Source organism: Bubalus kerabau, chromosome 5 (assembly GCF_029407905.1).
Source record: "Bubalus kerabau isolate K-KA32 ecotype Philippines breed swamp buffalo chromosome 5, PCC_UOA_SB_1v2, whole genome shotgun sequence".
NCBI lineage: Eukaryota > Metazoa > Chordata > Mammalia > Artiodactyla > Bovidae > Bubalus > Bubalus kerabau.
Genome location: NC_073628.1, coordinates 54,500,117 through 54,519,746, shown reverse-complemented (window position 1 = coordinate 54,519,746; position 19,630 = coordinate 54,500,117). Strand labels below are relative to the sequence as shown.

The 19,630-nt window shown below is 37.7% G+C and overlaps 1 protein-coding gene and 2 pseudogenes across 1 annotated transcript; 1 reads left to right on the top strand and 2 right to left on the bottom strand.

The window, feature by feature from the left end:
• Window positions 1-1,394: 1,394 nt before the first annotated feature.
• On the top strand, window positions 1,395-2,594 carry LOC129653866 (non-histone chromosomal protein HMG-14-like). Its single transcript, XM_055583528.1, has one exon. It carries the CDS (start codon window positions 1,456-1,458, stop codon window positions 1,759-1,761), a length of 306 nt encoding a protein of 101 aa, XP_055439503.1. The 5' UTR covers window positions 1,395-1,455; the 3' UTR covers window positions 1,762-2,594.
• Window positions 2,595-9,246: 6,652 nt separating this feature from the next.
• On the bottom strand, window positions 9,247-10,321 carry LOC129652738 (olfactory receptor 5D16-like; annotated as a pseudogene).
• Window positions 10,322-18,227: 7,906 nt separating this feature from the next.
• Window positions 18,228-19,166, bottom strand: LOC129652739 (olfactory receptor 5D18-like; annotated as a pseudogene).
• Between the last annotated feature and the right edge of the window lie 464 nt (window positions 19,167-19,630).

Genomic DNA, 19,630 nt, shown 5'->3' with positions numbered 1-19,630 from the left:
TGTTTCTTTTGTAATAATGAAAAATGACTATTCAAAGGTGAAAGTGAAAGTGAAGTGGTGTCTGACTCTTTGAGACCCTATGGACCGTAGCCTACCAGGCTCCTCCATCCGTAGGATTCTCCAGGCAAGAGTACTGGAGTGGGTTGCCATTTTCTTCTCCAGGGGATCTTCCCAAACCAGGGATCAACTCGGGGTCTCCTGCATTGTAGGTGGAGACATCAAATAAAGAGACTCATCTTTAGGGACAACGTTTAAATAAGCTTGAGGCTTTGACCATGAGAAACAAACACGTCTTTGCGAGGTGTTTTTCTGCGAAACCTCGTATTTCTATTCACAGATGTACAGGACCTGAAGAGAACAATTTATATAGAGAACATTAAGTGTAATAATATTTCAAGTTTATTACACACTTCAAGTCTGAAAGAAAATTTCAAGATTCAAAAAAGAAATATAAAAGCTAAATAGAACAAATGGAAAGGGAAAATAATACAGGAAATAAAAAACAGACACCATTTAGGAGCCAACTACTATGTTTCTATGTACTTGGCAGGTGAGCAGGAAAACAGGATTTTGGAAGAGTTTAGCAAAATTCTATTAGCAAAATATCTATTCTTGCAGGAATTTCTCTTTGTTGATACTAGTCACTACTTAATTTTTTTTCTACTCCCTTAAAAACATTCTTCTAACCTCACCCCTGTGCTGTTACGTGGGTGTTGATAATTGATGCCATCAATGCAATACTGTAAGAGGAGATGGACAATATAATAAACAGATTGAGTCAGCCTTAATGGATATGTACATGCTTTAAAAAGAAATAATAGGTGATTAGAACAGTGTTAATATTTAGATTCTTTTTTTTTTAATTTAATTTTATTTTTAAACTTTACATAACTGTATTAGTTTTGCCAAATATCAAAATGAATCCGCCACAGGTATACATGTGTTCCCCATCCTGAACCCTCCTCCCTCCTCCCTCCCCATACCATCCCTCTGGGTTGTCCCAGTGCACCAGCCCCAAGCATCCAGTATCGTGCATCGAACCTGGACTGGCAACTCGTTTCATACATGATATTTTACATGTTTCAATGCCATTCTCCCAAATCTTCCCACCCTCTCCCTCTCCCACAGAGTCCATAAGACTGTTCTATACATCAGTGTCTCTTTTGCTGTCTCGTACAGCAATGGTTGTTGTTACCATCTTTCTAAATTCCATATATGTGCGTTAGTATACTGTATTGGTGTTTTTCTTTCTGGCTTACTTCACTCTGTATAATAGGCTCCAGTTTCATCCACCTCATTAGAACTGATTCAAATGTATGATTGAGACCCCCCGCCGCGGGTCCCAGCAGCTCGGGCGGCGGGAGGAGCGGCAGCGGTCAGGCTACCCCGCTTCGCGAAGGCTCTCGGCGCGCCGCGGCCCTTAGGCACCCGGCTCTCGCCCGCCCCGTCGCCACGATGCCCAAGAGGAAGGTCAGCTCCGCCGAGGGGGCAGCGAAGGAGGAGCCCAAGAGGAGGTCGGCGAGGTTGTCAGCTAAACCGGCTCCTGTAAAAGTGGAAACGAAGCCAAAAAAGGCGGCGGGAAAGGATAAATCTTCAGACAAAAAAGTGCAAACAAAAGGGAAAAGAGGAGCAAAGGGAAAACAGGCGGAAGTGGCCAACCAGGAGACTAAAGAAGACTTACCTGCAGAAAATGGAAAGACTAAAAACGAGGAGAGCCCAGCCTCTGATGAAGCAGAAGAGAAAGAAGCCAAGTCTGATTAATAACCACACACCGAGTTCCTGTCAGTGGTCCCTGTTTCCCTTCTTGTACAATCCAGAGGAATATTTTTATCAACTATTTTGTAAATGCAAGTTTTTTAGTAGCTCTAGAAACATTTTTAAAAAGGAGGGAATCCCACCTCATCCCATTTTTTAAGTGTAAATGCTTTTTTTTAAGAGGTGAAATCATTTGCTGGTTGTTTATTTTTTGGTACAACCAGAAAATAGTGGGATATTGGATACGGGAGGCTTTGATTGTCTTGGGTGTCAGCTTAACATTCCATAGATGGGGGTAGCTTTTATATCCTGTAACACAAAAGCATACTAAATGACAGTTGGAGTCAGTTGTGCATTTAATGTCTTGAACACTTTAAATTACTTCTCTTCCCATATTGTTTTGGTAGAATTATTTCCTACAGCAAACCACTTTTTGATCTTGGCTCTCCTGGTCAGAATTTTGTGCACTATACTATAACATCTTTGGTCGTGGTAGTCCAGTTTTCCTAGTAACTTGGTTAATGTGCTATGAACGATTGACAGTTTGGGTATGTAGTGTATATGATATTAAATTGTGAATCAGTGGGACTTATGATGTAACAACGTATCAATATTTGAAGATATTGGTACTTGATATCCTGTTAAGAAAAGTTTGCTCCAAATTTTAAGCTGGAAAGTCACTGGAATAACTGTTAAGAATAATAACTACATGATATTTTAGATTTTTGGTACATATGTGAAGAATTGTGTACAAATGGAAATGTCTGTGTAGTGATCCTCAAAACAACCAATAAAATCTCAGTTATAAAAGAAAAAAAAAAAACAAAAAAAAAAACAAATGTATGATTGAGAAGATGCAAGAAAGGTTTAACAAGGACTTAGAAGAAATAAAAAAGAGTCAATATATAATGAATAATGCAATAAGTGAAATTTGAAACATTTAGATTCTTAATCAGAGTCCAATATAGTGAGAATTGTTTTAATATCATGTGTCAAATGTTTGGGCTTCTTTGCTGCTATTGTTTTTGTTAGACATACCTTGATCATTTAAAACTTGTGTTACTCGGGAATATTTATTATCAAACTATCAGTTTCTACCTGTAGAATAAGTGACAATGAACTTAAAAGAACGTAAAATCCCATCAAGTTCTAATCCCCTGGGATTAAGATAAGGTCACTATCTTTTTCATTCACCTTCTCTCTATACTGTGTCAGCAGTGGTTCATTTTTCACAGGAAAAGTCAATTTTGATACTTAAAAGAGAAAAATTGATCTACTGCATTATTTTTTAATAATCTGATTTGAATGGCCTTCTGTGTTCGTAGAAGAAATTTGTTCTTTCCTCAGGAAGACTGCTGTTCTCTAGGATAATTCAAGACCTTTTATATTTCTCTGAGGCTGTTGAGACTAGTTTTCTGATTGCACATCAGATCCCAGGAACACACACTGATACCCAATTCCCAGTGGGAATATTTACCTGCATAATTACACTTCTACTGAGAAATTGTTTAAACACAAAATTAAGTGATGTCATATGTTTTTCTACACATTAAGAATGTCTCAGGGAAACATATTATTATATTATGGCTCACAAAATGGTATGTTATTACATGTAAAATTGTATTATATATTTGCTATCTAATTTTATTTAGCCTGCTTAAAGCAATTTATCAAACAATTAACAGGCTATACTAGGATCGTGGAATAAACTGGTACAGCCTCAAATTCGGAGAAGGCGATGGCACCCCACTCCAGTACTCTTGCCTGGAAAATCCCATGGATGGAGGAGCCTGATAGGCTGCAGTCCATGGGGTCGCTAAGAGTCGGACACGACTGAGCAACTTCACTTTCAGTTTTTACATTCATGCATTGGAGAAGGAAATGGCAACCCACTCCAGTGTTCTTGCCTGGAGAATCCCAGGGAAGGGGGAGCCTGGTGGGCTGCTGTCTATGGGGTCACACAGAGTCGGACACGACTGAAGTGACTTAGCAGCTTAGCAGCCTTAAATTGGTGCAGTGATGCTCAGGCCAAAGCTGTGACAGCATCTTTGAGGAGGAAGAGCAGGAAGAGAAAGACTCTGAGTTCGGGAGCTTCTGATGATTCAGTGACAATGGACTCTCCCACAGGAGTGCTTTCTATTATATGTCAAATCTGGGAAACCAAGTGACAAATTTTGTGTTTCTTCTGAAAAAAAAAAAAAAAAAAAAGAAGAAGGGGGAAAACATATTTATATTAACTTCAGAAAATTATAGGCATCAAACACTGTCTTTTTTTTTTTTTTGGCTTTATTTTTATTTTTATTGAACATGTTTTAAAATTCAATCATCAAATAATTCAAAATGTTCAATATTCCAGTGGATCTCACTGACTAAAAGATTAAAATTCAAGTATGAGCAGAAATCAATGTAATTCCTAACTTTAATCTATCACTAAATTGAGCTGATAAATTCAATTAGATATTTTGTTGGACCTTGAAACATAATCAGTGATCTAATTTAGAGCCTGATGGAGATGGACTCTTTCTTTGGGAAATGTCCTAAGTCTGCCAAAGTAGGGTGACAGCTTTTATGATCCTATATAATCCAAGCTAATTGTTTTATTCAGTTATCAGTCACATAAATTTGCAGTAGGTTTGTACAATTCCCTTGTTGGGGAGTATGACCCATCTCTTTGAAATTAGTGGCTCATAAGGACAGTTACCAGAGAAGGCGATGGCACCCCACTCCAGTACTCTTGCCTGGAAAATCCCATGGATGGAGGAGCCTGGTGGGCTGCAGTCCATGGGGTCACTAAGATCGGACACGACTGAGCGACTTCACTTTCATGCATTGGAGAAGGAAATGGCAACCCACTTCAGTGTTCTTGCCTGGAGAATCCCAGGGACGGGGGAGCCTGGTGGGCTGCCGTCTATGGGGTCGCACAGAGTCGGACACGACTGAAGCGACTTAGCAGCAAGGACAGTTACATTTCGAATTGTGCAGAATATACAAAAGAGAATTTCAATATATGCTGAAGATTATCATCATTTTTACCTATCAAATTAACAAAGGGATTTAATTAATTACAATAGTAGTGGTCAGTGTCGATAAGGACTGAGAAAGCTGTAACTCTGGTATACGTTTTTCTGGAAAGCCACTGGTAACATATTTCCCAAGTCTTAGCCTTGAAAACCATAAAAGCTATATGAGTTTTTAATGAGATTTTTTTTTTCTTGACAGTGAAAATGGGTCTCCCCGTCATGTCCAACTCTTTGTGACCCCCATGGGCTGTAGCCTGCCAGGCTCCTCTGTACATGGAATTCTCCAGGCAAGAATATAGGAGTGGGTAGCCATTCCTTTCTCCAGGAGATCTTCCCAACCCAGGGATCGAACTCAGGTCTCCCACATTGCAGGTGGACTTATTATTTGTTAGTTATTAAAAGAAATAATTTAATTACATTTTGATAAAATTGAGAAAAAACTATCTCCAAAGCTACAATGTAACATTGTTTAGAATTCTAACTATAGGGAAAGTTAACAGTAAAAAAATATAACTTTTTTTTTTTAAAACTATGGGGCATCATATCTTGGGTAGAAAATTATCATGTTATTTAAAATTATGGTTTTGCATTTTTAAAAATATGGTTAATTAAAAAAAATAAAGATATCAAATTGCCCATGTAGTGTATATATGCAGATGTAAGTGAAGATGTATATGTAGAGGTATTAATGCACAGAGATTTCATATGTTATCACTCTCATTTGGCTACAACCCTAAAAAGATAACTCCTTTATCCATATTAAGAAAGGCAACTAAAGACTTCCCCAAGGTCTCTCATGTACTACAGGGCAGTTTCTATGTGAGTAGGATCTACCATTCGGACATTTTCCTGAGGAAAAAAACAAATGAAAATCGAGCAATTTTATTCTCTGCCCTCCTTCCTAGCAGCAGGAGAATTATACATGCTTTCATATATACAGTAATGAGATTGAGTCAAGTACTGGAAATCTTGGTATTCAGTATAACTGGTGTATTCTCCATGCACGCATGCCAAGTCACTCAGTCGTGTCCGACTCTTTGAGACCCCATGGACTGTGGCCCGTCAGGCTCCTCTGTTCATGGGATTCTCCAGGCAAGAATCCTGGAGAGGGTTGCCATGCTGTCCTCCAGGGGATCTTCCAGACCCTGCGATTGAACCCAAGTCTTTTACTTCTCTTGCACTGGCAGGTGGGTTCTTTACCACTAGTGCCACCTGGGAAGTGCATATTCTCCATACCTTGAACTAATTTCCTTAACATTGAAAATTCTCCAATTCTTTAAATTGAAAACATATCACTTTCAAACAACAAATCAAAGCAAAACAAAACAAAAACAAATTGTAGCAACAGTAGCAACAAAAATTGAGTGATTTGCCTACTTCAGAGTTAAAACAGAAAAACCAACTTGGAAAATTTCCTTCCTTAAGTTTTAGACTAATAAGAAGAAGCTGCTACTGCTACTGCTAAATCACCTCAGTCGTGTCCAACTCTGTGCGACCCCATAGAGGGCAGCCCACTAGGCTCCGCTGTCTCTGGGATTCTCCAGGCAAGAATACTGGAGTGGGTTGCCATTTCCTTCTCCAATCCAGGAAAGTGAAAAGTGAAAGTAAAGTCGCTCAGTCGTGTCGGACTCTTAGCGACCCCATGGACTGGAGCCTACCAAGCTCCTCCATCCATGGGATTTTCCAGGCAAGAGTACTGGAGTGGGGTGCCATTGCTTTCTCTGAAGAAGAAGCTAATCCATGATAAACCCATAGCTTCATCATTTTACGCCCTCTTTATTCTTAGTGATATTTCTTGTTCTAAAGTCTACTTTCTACTTTGTTTTATATCAATATATTCATGCATGAGATGCTTTCTGCCATTGTATATTTAACTCAATACATTATCATAATTAAGATTTCTTTAGAAGCAGTTTAAGTCACTCATTTTAGAGGCACATGAGTTTAAAAAATGAGTAACATCAATGTAAATTATACTATACAGCAGCTATAGGAGTTACCAAAAATGAATTGAAATCTAAAGATAAATAATAGAAGAATATGGAATTTTACATCAGTATTTATCGAAGAGCATCAATGCCTGTAATGTTGCCATATTAAATATTTCTCTTGATTATGCCACACACTAATTTTTAAATCATGATCAGAGGACTTAAGTAATATGTATTTCCATTTTTTCAGAATAAGAATAAAGGAATTGTGTCCCTGAATCAATCAAAAAAATTAGTCATCCTTTGTCAAGATAGAGAAGAAACATGAAAATTTATGCCCTGAAAATGGATTATTTATTACTGATTTGAGTCAAGATTAATATAACATTTCTGCTACTTTCCACTGATATTCTAGTTAATGTAAATATCAAGCAATGATTTATAGAAGAATATATTTTATTTATGAATATATAAAATAATATTGGTTATCACTACATATCAAAATGTTAACCAGAAAAAAGTGATTTACATAATTCATCTTTTTAAGTTTGAAATCATATAAGCATTTGAAATTACCCCATTGAACTGTTTTCAAGTTTTTACTTCATCCTCATGAAAATAGAATTATTTCTCTTAATATTTTTCTCAAAAGATTTGGAATTTCATTCAGACACAAAGATTATAGAACAGAAAACAGATGTGTAAGTAATTCTAGCAAAACTGATGAGGCAACAGATGAAAGAAAATATAAATATGATTGCTAATTTCAAATTAGATACATGTACCTATGAGGGTGAAAGTGAAAGTTGCTCAGTCATGTCCAAATCTTTGCAACCCCATGGACCACAGTTCATGGAATTCTCCAGGCCAGAATACTGGACTGAGTAGCCTTTCCCTTCTCCAGTGGATCTTCCCGACCCAGGAATCGAACCTGGATTTCCTGCTTTGCAGGTGGATTCTTTACCAACTGAGCTATCAGGGAAGCCCCTAAATATTACATTGATTAGAGGAAAATGTAATCCTCCCTGATGTATATGGTTATATAGATTAGATTATTTCTATGTTTAGATTATACTTAAAAATTAGAGCTATTTTAAAGCAATGTTCAAGTCCCAGGAAAGCTATTAGCTCTCAATTTTTACAGCAAATCTACTCAATTGTTTTATGGAGACTTTCTAGAGAGTCCTGTTAAAGAGAACTAAGATACAGGCTTGATCAAACTGCCATGTGAAGTAATAATATATGTATAATGATTGGTAAGTGATAGACAGACAACACAAAACATACAACACATATAAAGTATCTTTGTTTTGTTCTCAGTATTTCAAGAAGCAAGCTAATTTTCTTAAGCCTCTTCTAAATTCTTTCATTCTCTATACTGAAACTTTCTTCCAAAATAAGTTAGAATTGTAGCTTCAGTGTATGCAAAATTTTATTTCTTCAAGCACCTAGCAAGATACCTTGTAGGCATATGACATAAAATAATAGCTTAAAATATGTTTGAATCATTGACTCTTGACCACAATGTTCTTTCAGTTCAGTTCAGTTCATTTCAGTCGCTCAGTCGTTTCCGACTGTTAGCAACCCCATGAAATGCAGCATACCAGGCCTCCCTGTTCATCACCAAATCCCGGAGTTTACTCAAACTCATGTCCATCAAGTCGGTGTTGCCATCCAGCCATCTCATCCTCTGTGGTCCCCTTCTCCTCCTACCCTCAGTCCTTCCCAGCATCAGGGTCTTTTCCAATGAGTCAACTCTTCGCATGAGGTGGTCTAAGTATTGGAGTTTCAGCTTCAGCATCAGTCCCTCCAATGAGTATCCAGGACTGATCTCCTTTAGAATGGACTGGTTGGATCTCCTTGCAGTCCAAGGGACTCTCAAGAGTCTTCTCCAACACCACAGTTCAAAAGCATCAATTCTTTGGCGCTCAGCTTTCTTCACAGTCCAACTCTCACTTTCAAGTAAAACTTTTGTCATTCTCTTTTATTTCTCTTTAAAAATCTGTCTATCCTTCAAGGCCAAGTAAAAGATGCATGATAGCCATAAATGATTTTGTACAGTCTCTTCCCACCAACTGTATTATGATATTAACTAACACCACTGGCTTGGGAGGTTCCTGAAAGTAAAACTATATCTTTCCCTGTCATCTATTCACTAAATTTAAAGTATAAAATTGGTCATTTATTTAAGACTACTTTTTAGTCATCAGGAAAAAAGTAATAACAGAACTAGAGTTTACAGCACATGTACAATATGTTTGATATATTATCTATATTCTTTTGTTCTATATACCACTTTATGAACAAAATAATATTAAACTGGTTTTGTAGATAATGACTGAGTCAGGTCAATCCATCTTCTCTGACTTAGTTAGTCAGAACTAGGTATAGTCTCCTGATCTAAAATTCATATTTTTTCCATTGTGGTTTTTGTTTTTCAAATCTAAAGTTATTTTTTAAGTGAATTTTTGACATAATCCATTCAAAATCAGAAAAGTGTTCTTTAATAACCAAAGTAAATATTTAGCAGTTGCATGCCTTCAATGTGAAAACAATTTTGTTTTCATTAGTTTGCTGACTGTGTCCTTGACCCCCTTATTTCTCAGACTGTAGATCAGGGGATTCAACATGGGGATGACCACCGTGTAAAACACAGACGCCACTTTGACTGTGTGCCTGGAGGGTGTGGAGCTGGGCACAGAGTAGAGGAAGAGGATGGCGCCGGGGAAGATGCCGATGGCGTCAGGCGGGAGGCGCGGGTGGAGGAGGCTTTGTGACGACCAGCAGCTGACTGCGTCTTTAGGTGGCGACAACAGTGAGCACGCAGGACGTGAGAGTGACGAGCAACGTGATCACCTCATTAAAGGCGGCAACAGGGAAAAGCAGCGGCTGGCTGAGAGAAGGATCAGAATAACAGAGGGACAGCAAGAAAGAAAGCTCACAGAAGTGATTGATTGTGTTGAAACCGTGAAAAGATAATTTGACAGCAGAACACGTGAGAGTCAAGGAGCAAGCTACTCCCCATGTATATGACGTGACCACTAACATGGCACAGAGTCTCTGGCACATGACGACTGTGTAGAGCAGAGGGTTGCAAATAGCCACGAAGCCGTCATAGGCCATCACAGCAAACAGAATTAATTCAGTCACCACAAACGTGCAAACGAGAAAGAACTGCACCATACATCTCCCAAATGAAATGCTTAGTCTTCTGCAAGTAGGTTCACCAGCATCTTGGGAGCAATGATGGAAGAATAGCAGAAATCCACAAACGAGAGGTGGCTGAGAAAAAAGTACATGGGGGTGTGCAGTTTGGGGTTAACTTTGATGATGACCATCATCCCAAGGTTGCCTGCTATGCTGAAGTGGTAGATGGCCAGAAATACCAGGAAGAGGGGGGCTTGCAGTTCTGGGTAGTCTGAGAACCCAAGAGGGCGAATGTGGCCCCAATGGTTATATTTCTCTTGGTCAGAGACATTCTTCCTGATGGACAGATCTGAACATCTGTCTTGGAAATAATATATTAGGAGAGTGACTGACACATCTATTTGCCATGAAGTGATGGGACCAGATGCCATGATCTTCATTTTCTGAATGTTGAGCTTTAAGCCAACTGTTTCACTTTCCACTTTCACTTTCATCAAGAGGCTTTTTAGTTCCTCTTCACTTTCTGCCATAAGGGTGGTATCATCAGCATATCTGAGGTTATTGATATTTCTTCCAGCAATCTTGATTCCAGCTTGTGCTTCTCCCAGCCCAGCATTTCTCATGATGTACTCTGCATATAAGTTAAATAAGCAGGGTGAAAATACAGTACTTGGATGCAATCTCAAAAACGACAGAATGATCTCTGTTCATTTCCAAAGCAAACCATTCAATATCACAGTAATCCAAGTCTATGCCCCAGCCAGTAACGCTGAAGAAGCTGAAGTTGAATGGTTCTATAAAGACCTACAAGACCTTTTAGAACTAACACCCCCAAAAGGCTCAATATACATAGTTTATATACCAGTTTTTATTCATCTATCTAATAAAAAAATAAATATAACTTATAATATGTGATAGTGAGAGAGAAAAGAATAAATAGTTCCAGGCCTCAAAGATTTCACTGAAACACACATAAAGGATCTTCCTAGTGCCAGTGAGTACCTACATGTTGTCAAAATGTAATCTCGGTACAATGTTGAGAGGTTAACAGTAATAACCATTGTTCAAACTTGAGGAAACTGAGAAATTAAGAAGTTTGTGTTACTTGTCAAATTAAAAAATAAGAGTCAAATTGCCTATCCCGGTTTTCATAAACTCCAGTGTAGTGCTTTCTAACGTTAGTATAGACACACAGAGAGATACTTCATTGAGCAAGTGAATTTAATGTAGAAATTTACATAAATCATAATGAAAGCACAAATAAAGTATCAGTGACACATATGAGCCAAGGTTGAAGGAAGAAATGAAGTTTAAACACATAAAGGAAGAATGAATAAAGGTCATTTCATCAAGACACAGAAAAGAAATGTACACAGAGGTTAGAAGTCCACCTATGAGTCACAGTAATAATTTAATGCATATTTTTAAAGTAAGCCAGAAGAGAGTAATTAAAAGTGAGAAAAGAGGCAAAAGTCAGCAATGCTGCTATTCAAAACAAGGGTTATTAAATAATTGCATACATAGAGGTACCTGATGGTCTATAGTCTGTGGGGTCCCAAAAGATCTGAACCTAACTTAGTGACTAAACAACAACCAAGCAATACATACACATAAATAATATATAAATATATCTACATAATATGTAGGCATATACATTCATAAGCATACAGACATAGCTGGGAGATATTATAGGTTTGGTATATTCACTTTATTGTGATAAGGCAAATTAGGCTTCCCTGGCAGCTCAGACAGTAAAGAGTCTGCCTGCAGTACAGGAGACCCTGTTTCGATCCCTGGGTCAGGAAGATGCCCTGCAGAAGGAAACAGCTACCCACTCCAGTATTCTTGCCTGGAAAACCCCGTAGATGGAGGAGCCTGGCAGGCTACAGTCCATGGGGCCACAAAGAGTTGGACACGACTGAGCGATTTCACTTTCTCTTTCCAATAAGGCAAATATCATTAATAAAGCAGGTCAAACACATTTTCAGTGTGCATATGTCTAAGTATGCACACTGAAATATTGAGTCTAAGAAATGTACATATATTGGGACTTCCCTAGTGGTCCAGTGGTTAAGAATCCACTGTCCTTTTCAGGGGACCTGTTCTTGATCCCTTGGGGGGCAACTAAGATACCACATGCCACAGGGAACTAAACCCAAACACCGCAACTAGAGAAGTCTACATGCCACATAGAAGACCCAGCACAGCCAAAATAAAATAAAATAATTTAAAAACTTTATACAAATCAATAAAAACTAAAAAATTTACATATTCTAGTTGAAAAATACTTTAGAATGCTAACCACCATCTAAACCTGCTATGCAGCATTTAAGATGACTTAGCCACTGGCAGCTGTAACTTGCACAAAGTCATAAATGAAATCATTGATAGAATGAGCTTATATGCTGCTCTTTGGTTTTTGCCATCTGGCCCTGTGTTAGGAAGAGCAGAGCCAATGACGGTGCAGGAGACCATGCTCCCTGCTCAATGCAGAGACGGTTTAATGGGTCTGCCTGGAGGATCTCTCCCAAGTCACTTCTTATCTGACTGCATAACTTCTCCTTCAACCAACAATGCTCAAAGGAGAGTCTGTTGTGTGTGCCCTAGAATATACCAAACATTCAAGAATTCCATGCAACTTCATTTTTCAGAAACAAGGATTCCTCTTATTCATTCATGTATTACCTGGTGAATTATCCCAATTAGAAAAGCAAAAACAAATTCCCAAAACTTAAAACATGAGTGCTGTGAAGTACTGCTTTCCAGAAAGCCTGACATTATTGTGTGTGTGTGTGTGTGTGTGTGTAATAAAGTTTTATTAAAGTATAAAGGAGATAGAGAAAGCTTCTGACATAAGCATCAGTTAATCAAGATTTTTCCAACCCTTGACATGACTTCTTGTTTCTCTCTGGTTTATATATCTTTTTTTCCTCAAAAAATAAGGACTTTACACAGGCATTTTAGACTATACAGTGATGTTTTGAAATTAGATATTAGTGGATTGATGATCATAATATATCTATTTAGTAACTATTTTTGTTGTTGTTCTTCGTATACCCTGAAAGTATTGCCAGTTTTAAAATTCATCTCCCTGACGGAGAGAGTTCCATTACAGGAAGAATAAAAAGACATCTATAAAGAACAGCACGGGCAGTGATGTTTTATATCATCTGGGCAAAATGAACTCTCTGCTTATCTATTTATCTAAGTCTTAAAGGCAAGACAGGTTTTTTTTTTTAAGTAATTTAAATATAAACTTATAATTGAATTCTATTTAATGATTATTTTAATAAAATATATAATAAAATTATGAAGTTGTAAGTTTTTGATGAACTATATTTATACAAATAAGATACTATAATTTTATTAAAGTATTGTATCAAAAGATTCAAGGACATCAACAAGTTAAATTGCCTAAACTTTTTAATTGCACATTTTAATCAAGTTGCATTTAAGAAAAGCTGATATGCTTAGTTGCTATATGATAAGACTTGAAAATGTCTTTGTGGTAACATCAGAAATTAAGAATGTCAGTAGTTTTAAAGACAGCATAACAAGCTGCTCCAAAACACTAGTTTAAAAACCAAAACCAAAACCAAAAAACAGCTGCTTATTGCATGGATCACTATACATGAGTCAGTAATGTCAGTACCCTCATGTGATCTTGGCTGGTGTACTTACGTGTATTTTATCAGCTTTGCAGTCTCGGTGATCTAAGAAGGCCTCACACTCCAGTTGGGAGGTTGCTAAATGCTATTTCATGGAATAGGGGTGTAAGGCATATTGCTCATTATCCAATAGGCTGGCTTGTGCTTATTCACATGGCAGTTTTTCTAAGAGATTATGCAAATTCCAAGAGATTTTGAGAAAGCCACAGGGCCATCAGATGCTTGAAGATGGCACAATATCTCTTCAGCTACCTTTTATATCAGTCAAAGCTAGTCACAAAGTAGTCTACATTCAGAACATGGAGAGATTGATTCCACCGTTAATCAGAAGAGCAGAAAGGGGCGTGGATACCTGGATAACTGAAGAACTGGGATCATGTTGAAAACTACCATATTGGATAGCAAATCACCTTAAAAGATATAACTTCCAAAATTTTAGTCTTCAGCAAAATTAGAAGGCAATCTAACTTTAATGTATTACTTTCAAAAATTTGAGGAAAGATCATTGTGAGAAATTGGCTGAAATATTTATGTCATTCCTATTCCAGCACAAATTCTGACAGAGTCTATTTCCATTTCCATTTAATACTCTCATATATTACGAGTGTTTAGATCTTTTGACAGGTAGACATTGCAGAATTTATCTAGACATATTGAATAGAGACAACAGTGTACAAATTATTCAAGCAAAAGTGAGCTATTAATGTTAGGTGAAGTAAAAGTTGCTCAGTTGTGTCCAACTCTTTGCGACCCCATGGAATTCTCCAGACCAGAACACTGGAAGACTGGTATTTCTGTTTTTCAATATTTATTCATTTGACTACACCAGACCTTAGTTGCAGCACATAGTCTTTCAGTTGAAGCACGAGGAATCCAGTTCCCTGACCAGAGATCAAAGCCAGGATCCCTGAATTGGGAGTGTAGATTCTTAGCCCCTGGACCACCAGAAAAGGCCCAAGATCTTGTATTTCTAATTTGCCAGATTGAATAGGTCTCAAGTACTGTTTTTTAAAAGCTAGGAGTTTAGTTGAGAGGGTTTCCCTGGTGGCTCAACTGGTAAAAAAATCCGCATGCAATGTGGGATATCTGGGTTCGATCCCTGGGTTGGGAAGATTCCCTGGAGACAGGAAAGGCTACCCACTCCAGTATTCTGGCCTGGAGAATTCTATGGACTAGTCCATGGGGTCACAAAGAATTGGACACGACTGAGCAACTTTCACTTTCTTTAGTTGAGAAGGATACAGACATTTTATTCAGGAAAGAAAAAAAAAACCTGATAATGTTTTTGATGTCTTCATAGGCAGAATAATAGCTTGAAATGCATGTTAGGCAGGTACTCACCATGTTTCCTTTTTGTATGTAAAATTTTCTGAGATCTAGTCTACCATTTTTAAGTCTCTGGTGGACTCTATCACTGGAGAAGGAAATGGCAACCCACTCCAGTATTCTTTTTTTTTTTTTTTTTTTAATTTTATTTTATTTTTAAACTTTACATAACTGTATTAGATTTGCCAAATATCAAAATGAATCCGCCACAGGTTTACATGTGTTCCCCATCCTGAACCCTCCTCCCTCCTCCCTCTCCATTCCATCCCTCTGGGTCGTCCCAGTGCACCAGCCCCAAGCATCCAGTATCGTGCATCGAACCTGGACTGACAACTCATTTCATACATGATATTTTACATGTTTCAATGCCATTCTCCCAAATCTTCCCACCCTCTCCCTCTCCCACAGAGTCCATAAGACTGTTCTATACATCAGTGTCTCTTTTGCTGTCTCGTACACAGGGTTATTGTTACCATCTTTCTAAATTCCATATATATGCGTTAGTATACTGTATTGGTGTTTTTCTTTCTGGCTTACTTCACTCTGTATAATAGGCTCCAGTTTCATCCACCTCATTAGAACTGATTCAAATGTATTCTTTTTAATGGCTGAATAATACTCCATTGTGTATATGTACCACAGCTTTCTTATCCATTCATCTGCTGATGGACATCTAGGTTGCTTCCATGTCCTGGCTATTATAAACAGTGCTGCGATGAACATTGGGGTACTCGTGTCTCTTTCCCTTCTGGTTTTCTCAGTGTGTATGCCCAGCAGTGGGATTGCTGGATCATAAGGCATGTCTATTTCCAGTTTTTTAAGGAATCTCCACACTGTTCTCCATAGTGGCTGTACTAGTTTGCATTCCCACCAACAGTGTAAGAGGGTTCCCTTTTCTCCACACCCTCTCCAGCATTTATTACTTGTAGACTTTTGGATTGCAGCCATTCTGACTGGCGTGAAATGGTACCTCATAGTGGTTTTGATTTGCATTTCTCTGATAATGAGTGATGCTGAGCATCTTTTCATGTGTTTGTTAGCCATCTGTATGTCTTCTTTGGAGAAATGTCTATTTAGTTCTTTGGCCCATTTTTTGATTGGGTCATTTATTTTTCTGGAGTTGAGCTGTAGGAGTTGCTTGTATATTCTGGAGATTAGTTGTTTGTCAGTTGCTTCATTTGCTATTATCTTCTCCCATTCTGAAGGCTGTCTTTTCACCTTGCTAATAGTTTCCTTTGATGTGCAGAAGCTTTTAAGGTTAATTAGGTCCCATTTGTTTATTTTTGCTTTTATTTCCAATATTCTGGGAGGTGGGTCATAGAGGATCCTGCTGTGATGTATGTCAGAGAGTGTTTTGCCTATGTTCTCCTCTAGGAGTTTTATAGTTTCTGGTCTTACGTTTAGATCTTTAATCCATTTTGAGTTTATTTTTGTGTATGGTGTTAGAAAGTGTTCTAGTTTCATTCTTTTACAAGTGGTTGACCAGAGTTCCCAGCACCACTTGTTAAAGAGATTGTCTTTAATCCATTGTATATTTTTGCCTCCTTTGTCGAAGATAAGGTGTCCATATGTGCGTGGATTTATCTCTGGGCTTTCTATTTTGTTCCATTGATCTATATTTCTGTCTTTGTGCCAGTACCATACTGTCTTGATAACTGTGGCTTTGTAGTAGAGCCTGAAGTTAGGTAGGTTGATTCCTCCAGTTCCATTCTTCTTTCTCAAGATCGCTTTGGCTATTCGAGGTTTTTTGTTTTTCCATACAAATTGTGAAATTATTTGTTCTAGCTCTGTGAAGAATGCTGTTGGTAGCTTGATAGGGATTGCATTGAATCTATAGATTGCTTTGGGAAGTATACTCATTTTCACTATATTGATTCTTCCAATCCATGAACATGGTATATTTCTCCATCTGTTAGTGTCCTCTTTGATTTCTTTCACCAGTGTTTTATAGTTTTCTATATATAGGTCTTTAGTTTCTTTAGGTAGATATATTCCTAAGTATTTTATTCTTTCCGTTGCAATGGTGAATGGAATTGTTTCCTTAATTTCTCTTTCTGTTTTCTCATTATTAGTGTATAGGAATGCAAGGGATTTCTGTGTGTTGATTTTATATCCTGCAACTTTACTATAGTCATTGATTAGTTCTAGTAATTTTCTGGTGGAGTCTTTAGGGTTTTCTATGTAGAGGATCATGTCATCTGCAAACAGTGAGAGCTTTACTTCTTCTTTTCCAATTTGGATTCCTTTTATTTTTTTTTCTGCTCTGATTGCTGTGGCCAAAACTTCCAAAACTATGTTGAATAGTAATGGTGAAAGTGGGCACCCTTGTCTTGTTCCTGACTTTAGAGGAAATGCTTTCAATTTTTCACCATTGAGGATAATGTTTGCTGTGGGTTTGTCATATATAGCTTTGATTATGTTGAGGTATGTTCCTTCTATTCCTGCTTTCTGGCCACTCCAGTATTCTTGCCTGGCAAATCCCATGGATAGAGGATCCTGGTAGACTAGAGTTCATGGGGTTGCAAAAGAATTGGACACAACTGAGTGACTGAACAACAATCATAGCTGGTTATGTTGCCACACTGGAGCTCTTTTGAAAACACATTCGGAATATAGACCATGTCTTATCAAATTTCATTCATGCCAAGTAACCTGCATATACAATATGCAAAAATATCCAAATATGCAAACACAGTATTTATTCAATTAAAAAATTATTGTTGTATCATTGACTCAGTATTGCACTCTGACCTCCTTGTTTCTCAGGCTTTAGTCTCCTGGATAAGACTCCAATGTTGGAATATGTCTCCTAGAACTCTGTCTCTTCTGTTTTCCAAACCAGGGTACATAATATCTATTTTATAAAAGTATCTCTCTTAAGGAACTTAAGATTCCTCTGAAACCTTCTATTATACTTATTGTTTTCTATCTTATACAATTTCTACTTTGTAGAGTGCCCTACTATCATCACTGAATTTTCATCCCTTGAAGGATGAACACTATGTCTTAACTGCTATTTGTACTTTTTGTAAGAGGAAACCATGTTATTATTGAGAGCCTAGTCTACCATAGGTATTAAAAAAGGAGGATGAAATTAACAATTATTAAGGTTACACAAGTATGCCACATGATATTTATGTCCTTTAATCTTTGTAATCAGATTATTTTGTCTAAAATTTTACATGAAAAAGACTTGAAAGATTGCTAACTTTTTTTCCAGTAAGTAAGAGAGAAAGTCAAGTTTAGTATGGTTAAGCAAAACACATGTACTTTCTATTTTATGTATTAACACTTCATTAATAATAAATTTCTTTTTATCAACCAACCTTTGCAGACACAGTTTATTTACATATCAAGGGCAAAATCTTCCAGAATAATGTTTAGTATGAAAATATTTTAGAGTCCATGATGTTGGAGACTGTCTTTGACACCCTTATTTCTCAGACTGTAGATCGGGGGATTCAACATGGGGATGACCACTGTGTAAACACAGATGCCACTTTGATTGTGTGCCTGGAGAGTGTGGAGCTGGGCACAGAGTAGAGGAAGAGGATGGTGCCGGGGAAGATGCTGATGGCGGTCAGGTGGGAGGCGCAGGTGGAGAAGGCTTTGCGGCCACCACAGGCTGAAGGCATCTTGAGGATGGTGACGACAATAAACACATAAGACAGGAGAATGATGAGAATGTGCTGACCTCATTAAAGGTGGAGAAAATGAAAAGCAGCAACTGGTTGAGATAAGTATCAGATAAAGAGAGGGAAAGCAGGTAAGAGAACTCACAGAAGAAGTGAGTTGATTGTGTCAAAACCTCAAAATGATAATTTGATAACAGTACAGGTGAGTATCAAGGAGCAAGCTACTCCCCAAGCATAAGATTCAACCACTAACATGGCACAGAGTCTCGGGAACATGGCCACCATGTAGAGCAGAGGGTTGCAGATGGCCACGAAGTGGTCTTAGGCCATCACAGCTAATAAAAAGGACTCAGTCACCACAATGGTACAAACAAAAAAGAATTGTATTACACAACCTACAACTGAAATGGTTCTGTCTTCTACCATGAGGTTCACCATGGTCTTGGGAGCAACAAAGGAGGAATAAGAAAAGTCCATGAAGGGGAGGTGGCTGAGGAAAAAGTACATAGGGGTGTGCAGTTTGGGGTTAATTTTGATGGTTGGAATCATACCAAGATTCCCTGCCATAGTGACACTGTAGATGGTAAAGAATGTCAAGAAGAGGGGGACTTGCAACTCTGGGTAATCGGAGAAGCCCAGGAGAGTGAACACGGCCCCACTTTTATTTCTCTCTGATAGAAACATGGCTTCTGTTTGTCAGAATCTGAATCAGTCCTAGAAAGAAAAATATTAAGGGAAATAAGGATGTAAGACACTTGGTTAACTATTCCTTTCCAAAGCTGGAAGAGGAAGCAAAGTGTCTCTTTTAGAACCTCTCTCTGTGTTTCTTACTCACGATTGCTAAATCTCTAAAATTTAAAAAAGATAACCATTTAAACTTTTCTTTAAATAGCACAGTACCATTATTGAACTTTTTAGTTTGAATTATAATTTCAACATTTAGAGATAATATGAAATCAAAAGATTTGGGAGTTATTTTAAGTGAAATCCTTCTATAACACTTTTAGGTCCTCTTGAACATTATAAATTCATAAAAGATTAACCTAGCCTAGTACCATAACAGATTATTTCAGTCCTAAAACTAGCAGCAGAAATGAGAAAATTTTAAATTACACTTTGCATCACATGTTCACAATGTGACACTAAGA

Bases quoted from the DNA above. Each gene is read 5' to 3' on its own strand.
- LOC129653866 (XM_055583528.1), top strand. From the start codon at position 1,456: ATGCCCAAGAGGAAGGTCAGCTCCGCCGAGGGGGCAGCGAAGGAGGAG.